This window comes from Armigeres subalbatus, chromosome 3 (assembly GCF_024139115.2).
Source record: "Armigeres subalbatus isolate Guangzhou_Male chromosome 3, GZ_Asu_2, whole genome shotgun sequence".
NCBI lineage: Eukaryota > Metazoa > Arthropoda > Insecta > Diptera > Culicidae > Armigeres > Armigeres subalbatus.
This window is the reverse complement of record NC_085141.1, coordinates 149359537-149377359: the sequence shown is the minus strand read 5'-3', so window position 1 is coordinate 149377359 and position 17823 is coordinate 149359537. Positions and strand designations below refer to the sequence as shown.

General features: G+C 38.5%; 1 protein-coding gene and 1 long non-coding RNA gene across 4 annotated transcripts; both read right to left on the bottom strand.

Annotated features, from left to right (window-relative positions):
* Nucleotides 1-3939: 3939 nt before the first annotated feature.
* On the bottom strand, nucleotides 3940-6266 carry LOC134225437 (probable ATP-dependent RNA helicase DDX55 homolog). 2 transcript variants are annotated; one of them, XM_062705520.1, is made up of 3 exons: nucleotides 5927-6266; nucleotides 4030-5765; nucleotides 3940-3957 (listed from the first exon to the last, which is right to left on the bottom strand). In XM_062705520.1, exons 1-2 carry the CDS (start codon nucleotides 6029-6031, stop codon nucleotides 4047-4049), a joined length of 1824 nt encoding a protein of 607 aa, XP_062561504.1. In that variant the 5' UTR covers nucleotides 6032-6266; the 3' UTR covers nucleotides 3940-3957; nucleotides 4030-4046. The 2 variants fall into 2 exon arrangements, with proteins under 2 accessions (XP_062561504.1, XP_062561505.1); XM_062705521.1 differs by lacking the exon at nucleotides 3940-3957 and having other exon boundaries at nucleotides 4027-5765.
* A 636-nt stretch (nucleotides 6267-6902) lies between these two features.
* On the bottom strand, nucleotides 6903-11898 carry LOC134227673 (uncharacterized). Of its 2 annotated transcripts, XR_009983721.1 has the most exons (4): nucleotides 11820-11898; nucleotides 11151-11599; nucleotides 10803-11088; nucleotides 6903-10049 (listed from the first exon to the last, which is right to left on the bottom strand). It is a non-coding gene; the product is annotated as an uncharacterized LOC134227673 (long non-coding RNA). The 2 variants fall into 2 exon arrangements; XR_009983720.1 differs by lacking the exon at nucleotides 11820-11898 and having other exon boundaries at nucleotides 11151-11784.
* Nucleotides 11899-17823: the final 5925 nt, after the last annotated feature.

Sequence of the window (17823 nt, the reverse complement as noted above, 5' to 3'; positions counted from 1 at the left end):
TTCTATGAGCCTCTATTTTAGATCAATAACAGACGTTCCTAAGCCACGTTGCTCAAATGGTCACTGTTTTAGGCCTGATCCAAATAGTTTTATTAAATAGTCCCCTTCAATAACATGATCACCGTTTTCACCATTATACTATTCCCTGTTGATCCGGTGATTAAATTTGTTTCTACGAGCCTCTATTTTTGATCATTAACAGACGTTTCTAAGCTATGTTGCTCAAATGGTCACTGTTAAGGCCTAATTCAAATAGTATTCTACAAAATAATCCCGGTAGCATCACTTATTATCGTTTTCACCACCATCACTATCATAATTACTATTGTCCCTGTCATCACAAATATCTTATTTACAGTCATGAACACACACACAATGAATCGATCTTCAAAACAGCGCTGTTATATATCATATAAGAACCGACACTTCTACTAGCTTTCATTGGACATGTTCCGAATATTTTACATTATTTATAGTATAATTATAAAATAATTCCCACTTCTAGCACCTCAACTTAATATTGCATTTCATTCTTCATACTCACTGCGAACATGTTCCCATCCTAAATCAACTTTATCTTTTACCTAGCTTCTTCTGTCACTACGTCTACACCACCAATACCAACTTGTGTATTATCCTTTTCACTAACACCTGTATAACCACAAAACATCACTATTTTCATATCAACAACCATTTTTTCACAATTTCATCGAGATCAGCCATTATCACTACTATTCCTACTACAATGTTAACGCAAACAAAAACTAGTCAGTCATTTTTTTTCTAAATTTGCAGTTTCCATCAAACAAATGAAGCTCAAAAAATAATAAGCTTATAATCTATCGCGAGAGTCAGTCTTATTGTAGATATGATGACAAAGAGAGAAAACTCGAATAGAAGTGCATTTTGAAACAATAATAACGCACTAGATTTTGATAAATATGACTCGTTTAAAATTTATTTTGGAATCTATTTAGTCTATTTACCAGGTCACACTTCAGAACCGTGCGCCCAGCAATTATCAAAAATTCTCAACTTAACAACACCGAATACTGTTGCTATGGGCCTGTTGGTCTTCAAAAGCTTCGAAATCGCTTCTGAATAAAATTCAACAGGTAATAATTTTACAGACATTTCTTGAGCTTCGAATTTTTTATAGGGTTAGGAAGTCTTATGGTAGATCTTTATGTCTATGGATCTACTGTTAATCTAGTCATAATTATGTCGAATGTTTCGCACTGTGTCATTATTACTCTGTCTGTCTTAGTTATCTTATGTTTCCTACGTTATTCAGTTCAATTCTATACTCATTGTAGATTATGTTACGTTTTGATGTCAGTTCATTGTCTCTATTGCTGAAGGTCACCTCCTCTCAGGCGAGTATCCTAGTTCAGGCGTATAAGTAAGTACCGCTTAAGCGTTAAGCAAACTTGAAAAAATGCAGAATGTCTTGATGATATTTTCTACTGGTTAATTCCTACCTAGCTATGTTTAAGCGTGGCTACGACTCATCATCGTCAGGGAACGCCTCTGAAAAGTATTGCCGCATAGCAGAGATCATTATCACTGATGAAAAGGACCTCTACCTGTCTGCACCACCATTCAAGGCTCCAAGATACGATGTCCGTTGAATCACATGCACATGCGTAAAATCAGTGCAGACCAAAGTCTCAAAACTACCCATACGCTGCTGCAAACAAAGACCCAAACAACGACCTGACGAATCCAACAGCTGTCCCATGCAAACCAACACCATCAACACGCACGCGAGGGTCTCTGCTACCTGTTGACAGTGCTGGTCCGCGCGAGAGCGCCATCAGACTCCCGAAATCGACGCGCGAACTCGAGTCCCCGCCCACAAAGACAAGTCACTGTTCAAACGAATGTTGCCTTAATTGTCTCCCCCATCCCGGGCACAGATTCTTTCCGAAGGATACTCAATATAAGTTCCACCGGGAAGCCAAGCACCAGAGATTGAGGAAAATCAGATAATCCAGCATCAGGCGTCTCGCGTCTGTTATTTAAGCAGAGAAGATGTTATAGGTGATATTCTCAATACGGCCGTTCAGAATGGTTCAGCGGATGTAAATTATGGATCATTATTAGGTCTTGTAATTTTAAACAAAATATTCTGAATACACGCGATAAACTATGAATATTATTATATCGGAGTTTTTAATAGGGATCGCGAATCAAGTAAAAATACTGATAAGTATAAGTTTGTAATTACTACCGACATTGTATTTGTGATCAAAACTGACATTGTGTTTTTAGTTAAAACTCAAGTATACTAAATACGTAACGGAATAAAGTAGTGTTATTAAAAAAAAATTATAATAATTTACATCTGGGTGGTGCGGATAGAATCGATTTGGTTGTCAAACTGAAGCCAAAATTTTCTATTGTGCTGGAGCCAAACATTGGAGATTGTGGTTATGTTCGTTTCATATCTTATATTGAGAAGTATTGTTATTATTTGGTGAAAAAATAAAAATTAACTTTTTTTGAGTTTTGTATTCTTTGTAACAAATATTCTCACATTATATTTCGAGTGGAAAATTAGTAGGAATGCAACTAAAAAGCACTCGTTACGAAATTTCTTGAGATTCTGCAGCTGATTGTAGCATGAATGTATGTAAACAATCGTTAAGTCATGTAGAGTCTAGCGCATTTGTGCGCCCTCATTTAGCGTGGAAAGAGAAATTCGAAGAGCGGGAAATGTTTGACAGCCGAGTAACTGCAAAATAATTTTGTTTATGGGAGTGATTTCAAAATATCCCTCTACTCGCTTGAGCGCAGAAAAGCGGTTCTATCCGCAGCACCCAGATTTACATTATAAATTCTGATTAATATCAAGATACTGATCCAACATCACATCTTCAAGGGCTCCTCACAAGCTACACATTTCATTCAGGCACTTTAGAACGTCCATGTAGTAACTTGTTCACACTTGAAACCTGCCTCGACCAAGTTGGCAGAACGCGCCCTTACCCTTTCTGAACCAAAGGGCAGGGAAGTTTGGTTCAAAACATATTGAAATTAAATGCGTCTGTTCGCGCTTTGTCATAACATTTGGAACTTTTTTCGTGCATGTATGCTTTCTTACCAGCATCAGCAAACCATCTATTATTACACAGTGTAGAAAACCATGTTTTTTGGGTAAAAAATTCATTTTACGAATGTGGTTTTTTATCTGTCAAAAACGATTTTGGACCTGGTTCAAAATTAGACCAGTTCCAGGAAATATAGACCAGGAAACTGGTATATAGCAAAATTTGGAACACTGCAGTGTGCGAGCACAATTTTTTTACATTGGTCCAAAGTTTGGTCTAAATCGACGATTTGTATCACTGGTGAAGTGGCTCTAACAAGCCATGAAAACAAAACTATCGCACTTGTATACTGCCGTTATATGCATACTTGTCCCATGTTTGCTGGGATTCCATATATACATGAGACAGTTATGCGTATAACGGCAGTACACAAGTTGGAAAAAACTGATTCGGATAGGCGCCCCACCGAGGGGGTTTGATAAAACGCTTTGTTCTCGCTCATTTTATGTTGGGGACCATATTTTTTTCGCACAACTGTGTAAAACAAGTTGAAATGCATTATCAGAACCGGTGCCCCCCGCAATTGGGGCTTAATAAAAAGAATGTATCATAGGTTGTAGCCCCCCGAGTCAGTTCATTATAGTAACAGCTACCGAAAAACGGTATGCTACCTATCGAGAGTGTATACAGACATGATAAGTGAGAGATTTTCTCATTCTCCTTTGGATTCAAACCTTGCCGCTAGCATTAAGTATTTTCATGTCCCAATTGAATTTTAATGCGGTTTTCACGTTGAGGCATATTTATGTGGAGCATTCTCTTAAAGATCATATAACTTTGACTCGATAAAACTTGTCAATAAGCTCAATTTAAGGGTGGCGTGAAATGCCCCTAGTGCTATTCACTGGAAATGGAGAAAAGATATCAAATGGTCATTCTCATATTTTCATAGACATTTAAAAACGTACGTGCATACCATAAAGTGATCGACTCTTATTCACTATCATCACTCATAAGTCCCAGCTTATCGTCACACTCTTCTACAGTAATTCTCTTTTTTTTAAGCTTTTTCAAAGTACGGATATCGTTGGCAAGTTCCTCCAGTTCATCCTTCGAGAATTTTGTCTTCTTCTTTTTGATAGCTTCCACATCACCATGCTCTATGATTGCTTTGCGTTTCTGTTTAGCTTCGCGTCGTTTCTTGCGTATCTCCTTTCGCTCTTCCCGTTCTTGTTTGGCCAGTTCCCAGGGAATGGATTTCTTTTTCAAAAATTTCTTCTTGCCCTTCCACTCGCCGGTTTCCTTGAAAAGTTTTAGCTTGATGTCGTGTGATGCCTGTTTTTGTTTATCCTTGTAAGTTAGCTTATAAATATCTACTTCATCTACGGGGCCCTGGAAAGACATCTTGAAGTGATCCTTCATTTCAGGCATTTTAGGCAGTTGCAGTAGACCATAGCTGGTAGCAATCTTTCCAAGATCGAGATCTTTTACTCGAAGAATTAAATTGCATTCATGTTTGCTGTAGGCTTGTATGTGTGACACGAAAGCTCGACTGGCTTTATCGTAAATACCACGATCACTTTTTTGAAGGCGATGGAGTGTTTTCAAAACGATCTGAAACCTCTTGTCATTCGGTTCAAGTGTTACTTTTTTCAATGAAACTTTCTGGTTTCGGGTAAGAAAATCGACGTAGGTATCTTCTGTGGGAAGCAGCATTATGAGGGCATTCCCCTCATTTCCTTGTCGCGCAGTTCGACCAACTCTATGAACGAACGCAGCAGCGTTGGAAGGTGCATCCCACTGTAAGACCCAGTCAACCTCCGGGATATCAACACCTCGTGCTAGCAAGTCCGTGCAAAGGAGAAGAGCATTTTCCGATTCCTTAAAATCTTTAAGTATTCGATTTCGTTGAGCTTTCATTTTTCCATGAAGAGATAGTACTCTTCTTGTTTTCAGGAGCTCCGCTAGAGCAATTGCCCAATATTCAACACATGCACACGTAGGGAAAAATATCATCGCTTTCTTAAGTTCCTTGCCTTCTATGAAATCCAACATTACAACAAGCTTTTGCTCTGGTTCTACGATCATGTAGAAGTTTTGCAACAGTTTTGGTGTACTAACAGTGGCCTTCTCCTTAACACTAACCAGAACCGGATTTCGCAAACCAGCTCGCATCAAATCTTTAACCTCCTTGGTTTGTGTGGCCGAAAATAGACCGGTTCTTCTTTGCCGTGGTAAATATCCTAGGATAGTATTGACGGTGGATTCAAAACCAAGGTCTAGCAACCGATCAGCTTCATCGAGTACTAAAAGTTCTAAACTCTTAACCTTTGCCGTTAAATTTAAATCACCCTTCCTTTCTAGCAAATCTTTCAGTCTTCCGGGTGTTGCTATTAACACATTAGCTCCTTCTTTTCTAATCGAATCAACATCCTCATCGACTGAATTTCCACCTATCAGAAGCTTCTGCTTGAAAATCCCCAGCTTCTCATGCTGAAGAAAATCAAACAACACATCACTTATCTGGGTGGCCAATTCACGTGTAGGCGAAATGATTATAGCGCCGATTTCTGTTTTTTTCCAAGCCGTTCCATACTGTCGTTTTAATAGTAATTCCAGTAGAGGTACAAGAAACGCCAGTGTTTTCCCGGATCCAGTGACAGCTTCGGCAGCAACATCTTTGTAAGACAAAAGTAATGGAATCGTTGCTGCCTGGATAAATAAATATATTGATTGTAACTTATTGATTAAACGTAAACCTGCCACTTACAAATCTATTAATCAGGCCAAGGGAACAATATTGGGTAATTTGCTTAGCGATAGCATGAACTAGAGCCTGGATAGCATAAACTATGATTATTTGTGATACCAACCTGAACTGGAGTCATTTTGCAAAAGCCGAGTCCCTCTATCACTTGGAGCACTGGAGTGCTAAGTGGTTTGGTAAGATCAGTCCATTTGGTTCTTGGTTTTGCCATTCCTACGGCCTTGAATCAATATTTACTTCTCACACGAAGAGCAAGACAAACTTTTTTAATACTTTTTAAAAATAAAGTTTATACATTTGAAATCCGCACTTTACCAAAATAACTCAATTTTTATCAACTATAAGCTATAAAACTATTGAAAGATAGATAATGATAATTAGGTATTTCAAGCATTTGAAAACACATGCGCAAATATTTAGAGATGAATGACGTTTAGCGCTCGCACACTCAAGCCCTCAGTACACTGTTTGTCATGATGACAAATATTTGTCAAGTTTATCCGGATATCTATCAGATTGACCAGAAATCGACATGGATATCAGGCTGACTTGACAAATATTTGTCATTATGACAAACAGTGTACTGATAGCTTCACGCTAACCTGAACCTACACGGACAGATAAATCAACCCAAACTTTGAGTTCAATATACGCACTCATGAGAATATCGCAGAGAAAATTTACCCAAATTTGGGTAGTTTTCCCTTTCCTTCCCATGATTGCTATCAAAACTAGAGCAAGATGCAAACACCTCACCGAGGTTGCTCAGCCCAATAACCCAAATTTGAGTAAATTCAATATTCTCTGTTTTGGGTTGATTAAGGTCCACTTTGGATAAATTAAACTCAGCTTTGGGTAAATTGTTTACATGGGATTAAAGGCAAACTACCTAGTGCCAGAAAAGTCATTTTACTCAAATTTGGGTTATTGGCCCAAACCACGGTTTTGAGTGCAAACAACCCACTTTTGGGTAGTTTTGGTTTTCAGTGTACCCAGAATTATTTATGTCAAAGTGACCCCAGATTCAGCAAAACTACACGCTCATTTTTTTCTACTCAATAGTGAGTAGTTTTGTATTGCCGTCTCTTTTTTTCCAACAGAAATTTTACTCACTTTTGAGAAAAAGTGGAACCACTCAAAATTTGAGTGGATAGTGAAATATATATAGACTAGTTTATTAGTGGACGCAATAGCGCCCGTGGCAAGTGTTTTTTTTTTCAATTTTTAAGAGTGATATATTCTTTTCCGCATTTAAAAAAAAAACAAAATTTTCAACGTCTGTTGTCTGTGATTTTTTTCAACGAATGCTGTGTCTGGTTGTCTAAGGTTGTCACTGGTTTTGTTCTTTGTATTTAATAGTAAAAAAAGAATTGAAGTGTCAAATATCTTATTTTTGCCTTTCTCGTATACTAAGTATACACTCACGTAAAATACCTTCCGAAGTTTATTAGTTTGCCTTATGAAAATTGGCCACAAGGAATCAGTTTGAAAATCCTAAGGCAGCCTTATGAACCAGCATGAACCTTGGATGAACTAGGTTCATAATTAACATATATGTTTATCTTATGTTTACCTTTCAAGTTTCATAAGGCAACCTTATGAAATTTCATAAGTTGGTTCAATGAAACTTCATAAGTTGGTTTAATGAAATTTCATAATATCAGTATGTATTTTTATTCGTGATTTATATCAATAATAAAACGAAGTTGTTTAGGTGAATGAAATAAGGTTTCAGTACTTTATTCATATTATTATCATCATTTAGTTGAGTACATAGTTGAGGTTTAATTTGACTTCTGATAACTTCAAGTATATAACAACATATTTATACAATGTTTAGCTAATCTCATTTCTTTGTCAGTCTTTGTGGATCTCTTCGGAAAGTTGCTTGATCCGAATGCTATATTTAACTATTGCCACATGCTATATTTTATTATTATTACAATATTTGCTCTTATTTTAGCCAAAAGGGACACCTGCTGGTGGACTCTCTAATCTGGTGTTGGATGACTGAAGCAAAGCATCGTTACCGATATCGCAGTAAGGACAACGAACTTTTTATCGCAGCTCACATTTTCGATGCTGGTTAATTAAATAATTAGGATCAGCTGTTTGTCTATAGAACCGAACAGAATCCATCTGGGATTCCAAACGGACACCTTTTGGTATTTCTAACAAAATTCTTTTGAAGTCTTTTGGGATACCTAATTTTAAACTGCGGATTTGGAATCCCTAGAGAATCACGTAATGGTTTATTTTAGAGTGTCCAAAGGATTCATATCGGAATCCCAAATGATTGTTCTTCCATTCCCAAAAGAATCATGTTTGAAATCCCTTAAGCTTTTACTTCGGAATCAAAATATCTTATGAACTCCTAGGGAAAGCCTGAAGAATTCCTTTCTAAAAGGGTTCTTTTGAGATTCTAGAAGGTTCATGTTGGAATCTCAAAAGGTTTCACGTCTGAATCCTTGAAGGATTCATGCCGCAATCCCTAAAGGAATTCTGTCAAAATTTCTAAATAATTTCCGCCGAAATCTCTGGAAGATTCTCGTCGATATCACTAAAGGATTTTCATCTGAATCTTCGAAGCATTCTTGTCGGAAACCCTAAAGGATTCCCGTCGGAGTCCCTAAAGGATTTTCTTTGGAATAACTAAAGTATGTATTCTTGTCGGTATTCCTAAAGGATTGTTGTCTGAATCCCTAAAGAATTCCCGTCGTAATTCTAAAAGGATTACTATCGGAATCCCTAGAGGATTTTCGTCGAAATACCTAAAGAACTCCCGTCCGAATCCCTAGAGGATTCGCTTCGAAATCTATAAAATATTCCAGCCGGAATGCCTTTAGAATTCCCGTCATAATCTCAAAAGGATTCCGTTGTTATCCCAAAAGAGATTGGGAATACCATCCGGAATCTGTTAACAAAGCCTACATCAGGAATGCCTAAGGGATTTACTTCGAAATCGGAATCCGTAATGAATTCCATTAGGAATACCTAAAGGAATACTTTGGGAACACCTAAAGATTTTTTTTTGGGAATTTTCGAAGGGTTCCTTTATGTTTCCCTTCAGAATTCTTAAACGCTTTTTTTCGAATCTTTAAAGAATCCTTTTTTGCAATTCCAAAAGTATTCTTGTCGAACTCTATATGATTTCCATCGGAATCTCTGGAGGACTCTCCTTTGAATCGCTAAAGGATTCTCATCTGAATTCCTAAAGCATTATAGTAAGAAATCCTTGAAGATTCCCGTCAAAATCCCTACAAAAATTCTTATCGGAATCTCTACAGGATTTCCGTTGAAATCTTTACACGATTCGCGTCAGAAAACCTGAAGGATTCCCATCAGAATCCCAAAAGGATTCTCGTTAGAATCCCTAAACAATGTTCAGAATAACTAAATCCTTCTCGTCGGAATTCTGAAAGAATTTGTGTCTGAATCCTCAAGAACTTCCCGTCGTAATCTCAAAAGGATTGGGAATACCTTAAGGAATTCGTTGGGAAAGCCTACAGGATTTTTCTTCAAATCCCTATAGGATAATTTTTGGAATCCTTAAGGAATTATTTTCCCATTCCCAAAAGGATCCTCTTTGGAATCCCTAAAGGATTTACTTCGGAAACCCTAAAGGATTCCTTAATAAATTCCCTTACGAATGTCTAGATTTGGCAATTCTAAAAGGGTTCCTTTATAATTTCATTCGGAATTCCTGAAGGGTTTTGTTTTAAATCCCTTCTTCTTCTTCTTCTTATTGGCATTACATCCCCGCACTGGGACAGAGCCGCAAAAAAAAAACAAAAACAAAATAAAATTAATCGCTCATTTTTGTCCTTATTTTTGCACAATTTTGAATTCAACTCACCGGAAGTTTCAAGCCTTTCCAAGAACGGAACTGGATCGCCTACGAAGCCTCCTAATCCGCCAAACTTTTCTAGTATTGTTTGATCACCTTTGCTTAGTGCATTTGATGAGAGCTTCCCCGGGCTTCGTACGACGTCACTGTAGACTTGTACTCTCTCGAATAACATTTCTTATGCAGTGATCCGATCGATCCTCCGCCGTAAATGCCGGCTAATGACTCGAATACAATTTCCGATTGAAACGCCTTCGGATCGCCTGAATCTAGGAAATTTTCTCTACGTACCGTTGCCATTACCTTCGGCATCCTCATCGGCTCCGGCTGACCCAACGCCGGTTGCGGGCCCGAAAATCTCGGTTTAGAAGCGATGCAATTGCTGAAATTAAGATGCTTGCATTAGAAATTTTCCAAGAAATTTTCATTCATTATCAGAATAACAGTAATAATTTTATCTGCAATTATTTTAGTTTACATTTTCTTTGTTAATTAAAGCATATGTTTCGGTCTTCAGTAACCTTGCGATCAAAGGAGTAGCATTGCCAATCCGGACATGGCGTGTTCGATTCTCAGTCCGGTCTAGGATGATTTCTAATTGGAAACTTTCTTGACGTCCTGGGCATAGTGTATCCAATGTACTTGCCACACAAAAACATACTCATGCAATGGCGAGCATAGAAAAGCTTTCAAATAACTGAGGAAATGCTTCTTCTTCTTCTTGGCATTACATCCCCACACTGGGACAGAGCCGCCTCGCAGCTTAGTGTTCATTGAGCACTTCCACAGTTATTAACTGCGAGGTTTCTAAGCCAGGTTACCGTTTTTGCATTTGTATATCATGAGGCTAGCACGATGATACTTTTATGCCCAAGGAAGTCGAGACAATTTCCAATCCGAAAATTGCCTAGACCGGCACAGGGAATCGAACCCAGCCACCCTCCGCATGGTCTTGCTTTGTAGCCGCGCGTCTTCCCGCAGAAATGCTAATAGAACAGAAATAAAAAGTTGAAAAACAGGCCAAGTTCCAGTTGGAATGTAGAGCCATTAAAGAAGAAGAAGAAGCATACGTTCACAAAGTTAGTGTTGAGAAGTAAAGTCCCATTAGTGTTTTTTTTTTCTTTGGAAAACTTACATTGCTACTGATGGGCCTGGTCCGCAAACTGTTTGGTCTTGCTAATGATGATTTGCTCCTGCTGCATCTCGAGTTTTTTTACATCGTCGCACGCTGAACCTATGTTTTCCAAACCGATGCCATCACTGACTCGTCGAATACACGTTGAATTTGACATCACGGAATAGTCTTAAGTAGGGATGCTTCTGCCACCTCCTGATTTCCGTATTACACCGTGCAAGAGAGCCAATTTGAAACATTAATGCCGCAGTTGAAGTGTTTTTTAACGACGAGTTTGTCCAGAAAGCTGCAAAGTAATATTTATCAGCAATTATTTTATACTGCTTCAATGGCTTCAATCGCACTTACCTGTTGGCTTTACGTTGTGGTGAATCATCAACCAAAATAACGGCGAAGGCGAGGGCGAAGGATTCCAATGGAAATCTTTGACGGTTCACAAATCCAGAATGATTCCCAACGAAACACAATCCTACATTTGACGTTGGCCTAGGGGAGCTCGTTCTTGTTCCGCATCCATGCCAGCAAGTCGCTTGGATAAATTGTTGATGTTTGAATCGGGGCTGATGCGCTGCCGTCTGCTTTGTTTTTTTCACTTCCATTCCAGTATAAGCTTTCGGATCAGCTTCAGCATCATTTGTATCCGGTTGACCTTTCAGAAACTCTGCATTACCATCAGAACAGAACGAGTGAGCAACGAGAATCGCGTGCCGGAAAACCTTTGCCATGGAGAAGCAAATTGATGTAGCAGGCAGATTTCTTTTCTGCCGGATTTCAATATAATATGTATATCAACGAATCTGTCAATATTAAAATATGGCAAAAGATTAAAAAACTAATTTCTTCAACATGTCAAAAGCTCACGAAACACAAAAATACGTAGCCGCGGATGTACAGCACTGGGACGGAACTTGAGTTCAATTGAACATCGGAAATTAAAATATTCGGATTATTAGACGAACAATAAATGGACTGCTTTCGAATTTGATCCTAGTACATATTTTTTAAGAAACTTCTTACCTGTATCTGATAACGGATAGACACCCAAAGCAGTGGCACTGCAGAAATTATTTAAGAATTTGGGAGAAAACAAAAACTTGGTCGGGCGGGATGCAAAAGTCAACAAAACAATGACGTTAATATTTTCGGTGAATGAACACATGAACATGTTAATCCTAGGATCCCATGATTTTTATTCATAATGAATAAAATTGGGATTCATAAGGCATATGTATGTTTTTTATACTGATCGTTATGAATTTCATATGAGCCTTATGAAACAGGTTTGAAATGAACTTTTGGTGTTTCATAAGGGGTAACTTATGAATATCCATATTTTATTTACGCCAGTGTACGGTAAAGGCTATATGATCGCTCCAAAAACAAACTTTTTATAGAAGGCCCGGAGACCCATAGTGTTATATACCGATCGACTCAGCTCGACGAATTGAGGTGATGTCTGTGTGTATGTGTGTGTGTGTGTGTGTGTGTGTGTGTGTGTGTGTGTGTCTGTGCACCCCACCCAAAAAAAATGTCACTCATTTTTCAGGTACTTATCCTTAACCGATTTACTCGCAACAAGTTGCATTCGACGCAAGATACTCTACCATTGTTTCCTATTGAAAATTGGTCAGATCGGACTATGGGCTCGGAAGTTATGGCCAAAATACCACTTTTTTATTAAAAAAAAAGAAGTAAAAAAATGTCACTCATTTTTCAGGCACTTATCCTTAACCGATTTACTCGCAACATGTTGCACTCGACGCAGGATACTCTACCATTGTTTCCTATTGAAAATTGGTCAGATCGGAAGTTATGGCCAAAATACCACTTTTTTATAGAAAAAATGAGTAAAAAAATGTCACTCATTTTTCAGGTACTTATCCTTAACCGATTTACTCGCAACAAGTTGCATTCTACGCAGGATAGTCTACTATTGTTTCCTATTGAAAATTGGTCTTATGGGACTATGGGCTCGGAAGTTATGGCCAAAATACCACTTTTTTTTATTAAAAAAATGAGTAAAAAAATGTCACTCATTTTTCAGGCACTTATCCTTAACCGATTTAAGCTATCAGTACACTGTTTGTCATAATGACAAATATTTGTCAAGTCAGCCTGATATCCATGTCGATTTCTGGTCAGTCTGATAGATATCCGGATAAACTTGACAAATATTTGTCATCATGACAAACAGTGTACTGAGGGCTTTACTCGCAACATGTTGCACTCGACGCAGAATACTCTCCAATTGTTTCCTATTGAAAATTGGTCAGATCGGACTATGGGCTCAAAAGTAATGGCCAAAATACTATTTTTATAATGCACGAGAAAGGCACCATCACCGCTAAGTGGATTAATCAGAGTTTTTTGTGAGAATTTCCCTCGCGTGCTGCGTCTGGTTGGCTAGCCACCGGACAGACAAACAGGGCTATTATATATATGATGAGCGAAGATAAATCCTCTGTCTCCAAACGAACTGTCAAACGTGTCTCCAAACGAGCATGACGTCACGATTTCAATGGAAACATTAAGGGCTGTGACGTCATATGCGCGTGTGCACGGGCAAAAAAATCGACTCAGCCAGGCTTTCACTCATCTATAGATTCTACTATCTATAAGCAAAACCGTGGTTACTCTAATTTGGGTTCGGGTACCTTAATACTAAAGACACACTGGTGGTACAAGTACCACGGTTATATACCCTAGTACATATTGTACCATGGTTTTCCACGTTGTACCAGCATGGTACAAGGTGACACACTAGTGGTACAACTTGTACCATGGTACGAATACCATCAGTGTGTCATTAGTATAACTCAAATCTGGGTAGCAGTACAAGCGAAAAAATCTGGGTAACCGGTACCCAGCTTTTTTCGCTCTAGAAAATTATTATTGTGTAAAAAATGATAAATAAAACAATTTCCCCAACGCAAAACATTTGCCGGTTGTGCCGACAATGCTCTGCCATGATAAATTCAACTATTCTTACCTGTTTCTTGCTGCATTCCGATAAAAGCCCCAACATTAATTCCAACATGCGACTTCGACGTTGTTCGACGCCATTTTGATATATCTGAAAATGTTTAAGTCCTCGTTTACCCAGATTTCGGGTTCGGCTGACTCATATCCATTTTGTTGACATACCCAGATTTTGACAACTGCTAACATCAAAAAAATCCGGGTACAAATGACCCGGCCACTGGGTTGTTTCAAATTAGCGTGTAATGTGCACGGGTACACGGTTAGAAAAAAGTACCTAATATTAGGTACTTTTGATTCAAATCGGGGGTTCAGTGTGGGAACCCAAAATTAAGTAATTTTTTCTCGAAATTAAGTAAAATTCACTTAATATTGCCGATTTCACCAATTTGAAGAGTTATGTGTAGATTGTGATTTGCCCGCTTCTTTTTCTCACACTCACTCTCATTTCGGGTTGATCGATTTTTGTTACTGAAATTTACCTAATTATAACCCATTACTCGTTAGTCACATGTAAGCGTGTACACTAAATCGATTCCCGCCATGATTTGACGTCTATTTGTTTTCAGATTGGGCACTCACACTCAAATATTATACACGGAAAATCAAACTTTTTTGAGTGTATTGAGTGTGAGAAAAAGATGACTGTGAGAAAAAAAATCTCGCAGAACTCTTATAAAGTGCAAAAAGCGCAATATTAAGTAAAATATCTCGGGTACTTATTCAAAAGGACGTATGTGATTTTGTAAACAAAGATTCCAACGTCGATTTGTCCAATCTGATGGCTCTCCCACGCAAACCGACACCACTAACAGGTAGCCAAAGGCTTCCCCTACCTGTGTGTGGTGGTGGTTTGCGTGGGAGTGCTATCAGATTGGACAAATCGACGTTTGAATCTTTGTTTACAAAATCACATACGTCCTTTTGAATAAGTACCCGAGATATATTTAATTTTAAATAGAAACTAACCAAAAGTTAGGTGAATTTCACTCAACTTTTGTAAACATGAGATTACTCAACGTTGGGTTCCCACACTTTAATGCCCTTGTTGAGTGGTTTTGCTCTTCATTTTATGACAACAAAGGGAAGAGGGAGGGAGATGCAAGAGAAAAAAGTACCTAAAATTAGGTACTTTTTTCTAACCGTGTAGATCAAACAACTAGAGATGTCGCAAATTAATCGATTATTTCGATTAATCGATTAATCGTTGTGATAATCGAATAATTTTGAATCGATTATTACCCAACGACTAATCGATTCAATAATCGAGAAGAATCAACAGTAATCGATTAGTTACTTACTTGATGGGCTACAGCTCTTCGATGAACCTACGCCGAATGGAGTATCCTTTTCCACTGGACTCGATCCTGGGCCAATCGCTTCCAGTCGCCCTGAACATTGAGCGCCCTCAGGTCCTCTTCAACTGCAAAAAGCCATCGTGTACGCGGCCTTGCACGAAGCCTGCGGCCTCTTCCGGGTTCTCTACACTACTAAAAATCCACACATATTTATTGGCAAAAATCCATAGATTTAACTTATGATGTATATCAGCGCACACATAACCATTCTCCACGCGAACTACTAATAAAATATATATCCAAATAAACTTTATGTGTGGTCTCGAATTAGCAATGATTTAATTTATGTGTGGTTCTATATCGATTATATTAGGGTGGAGCTATTGCAAAAAATTATAACGGCGGCACATATATCTTATATAGATATTTTGGGCAGTGTACTAAATATTATCTTCGCTTGACGTTCTTCCGGCATACAAACAACGTGACCAGCCCACCGTAGTCTGCCGTGTTGTATAAGCTTAATAATATCCAGCCCTTTATACACCTGGTACAATTCGTGATTCATGCGACGCCGCCAGATACCGTTCTCCTGTTTACCGCCAAGTATTGTCCGCAGCACCTTACGCTCAAACACCTGAGAGCTCTCCGATCAGCCTCCTTTCACGCCCATGTCTCAGCGTCGTATAAAGCCATGCCGCAAAAATCAGAGGAGTACACAGCGCGCATTTTGTTTTCGTTTGCAGACTACGGGACTTAAGCTGGTTACGAAGTCCGTAATAAGCCCTATTTGCAGCTGCAATACGCCTTTTCACCTCGCGGGTAACATCATTATCGCACGTCACTATCCCTCTTAAAAGGCGCAAAAGCCTCTTCCACGGCACGGCGATCAATTCCGATAATATCGGTTATTAGTTCTTGCCCATGGTACGAATCCAGTCTGCCACACTTCACTTTTTTTCAATGAAAATCATCATTCATAAGGCAACATATTGAGATTCATACCGATTCCTTGTGGCAAATTTTCATAAGGTGTTTGATCGAGCCGGTGACAAGCGCGGTGTCATCATCATCAATAGACATAGACCGCTGTCATCATTGAAACGCAGTATGAAAAAAAATTATAGCCCGGGACATCCTGGCTACGATCTGGCGATGGGCTAAACAATAGGATGTCAATAGCCTGTGTTTGATTGAAAATCATACGTCCATTTTCCTCAGAGTACGGATTGTCAGAAAAATCCAACTTCGCTAGCACCCAATTCCGGTTTTCAACTGGATTGAGAATATCTATAATAGTGCTGTCCAATGAGAGCTTGAAGTAGCTCGAAGTTTCTCCCTGTCCTGCTCATGCCCATTTGTTGACAAAAAAGAACGAGCAGGACGGGAACAACTTCGAGCTACTTCGAGCTGCTCATTGGACAGCACTAATGATTATAGACACTATAGGTTCCATAGACGAGCGGAGGAACGGTTGGGTCATTTCGATTAAGTGTGTTTTTCCACTTTTTCACAGTGTACCACGTGAATTTGACGTCACACGCTCCGTTGCTTGGATTGCAATCATGACGTCATGCTCGTTTGGCTACACTAACTGACAGTTCGTTTGGCTACACTCGCCTTCGCCTCAGCTCGTCTATGGAACCTATAGTGTCTATACTAATGATGCTCTCATTCGATGCCAAAAATAGAGAAAGAAAACCACCCGCATACACGCTCGTCTGGCTGAACTCAAATTTGGGTCGATTTAACTCAAATTCATAACTTTTTTTTTCTAGCTGTCAACTGGCTCAGACCTATCGGTCCATAAAAGCCAAGTCTTGTGAATGTATAGTGTTGCCAATATCATTATACTAATCGATTCGCGGGTTTTGATTTTCCATGTTTGTGCCGTATTTATTTTTGTTTTAATTTGTTAGATAAATAGTGTTAAGATTCAATGAAATGATTTTTTGCCTGAGTTTTTTTTTCACATTGACTATATGTAAAGTCCGTCAAACATTCTTTTTTATTGTTCTGAGGTATTGAACTATTGCCTTGTATTCTGCCTCATTATGTTTTGCCAGAATTGAGATAATTGGAATTTTATTAAGTAAAATTGGAAACCCGGTTCTAATTGAGTTGTATTTTGGACAATCGTGCAGCAGGTGCTCCAAGTCTTCCGTGACTGAGCAGAGGTCACAGCGATCGTTCGGTATCAGATTCCACGTAGCTAGTCTGTCCTTCGTTGCCATGTGACCGGATCTGATGCGGTTTAACATTATGGTATCTAACGTTTCAAAAAACATGTTCCTGAACCACGGTTTTGGAGAAGTTTGTTTTGCATGTTCGAAATGGAATTTGCCTTTGTCCATTGAAATCAGTGAGTATTGGTCTTGCCATAAAGATTCTATTTCATTTTTGAATATGTTTATTAGATTCTGTAATGTGAAGTTTGTTGAGAATCTTTCTTCCAAATAATACTCGGATTGTTCTCAGGTTTGAAGATAATTTATTGAGCTTTCAATACGTCAAGTGGTTTATATCAAACATGGTTATTTATCGATACAATCATTCTAGTTTCATATTCTGTATAAGCTTGTCTATGTAATCTACAGTGTCTATATTGTATACAACTAATTCTAACTTCTAAGTTCCATGCAACTCGTAAAGCTTCTTGTTTGCCACAAGAAGCTCTTCGTACATTATTGCATACAATGTCTGATTGGATACAAGTTCTTCCTTCCATAGTCGACATTGGATTG

Excerpts from the sequence above, each read along its gene's own strand:
- LOC134225437 (XM_062705520.1), bottom strand. The coding sequence starts at position 6,031 with ATGGCAAAACCAAGAACCAAATGGACTGATCTTACCAAACCACTTAGC. Across the intron at positions 5,766-5,926 it reads GCAAAATGACTCCAGTTCAG|GCAGCAACGATTCCATTACT; the intron begins GTTGGTATCACA and ends TTATTTATCCAG.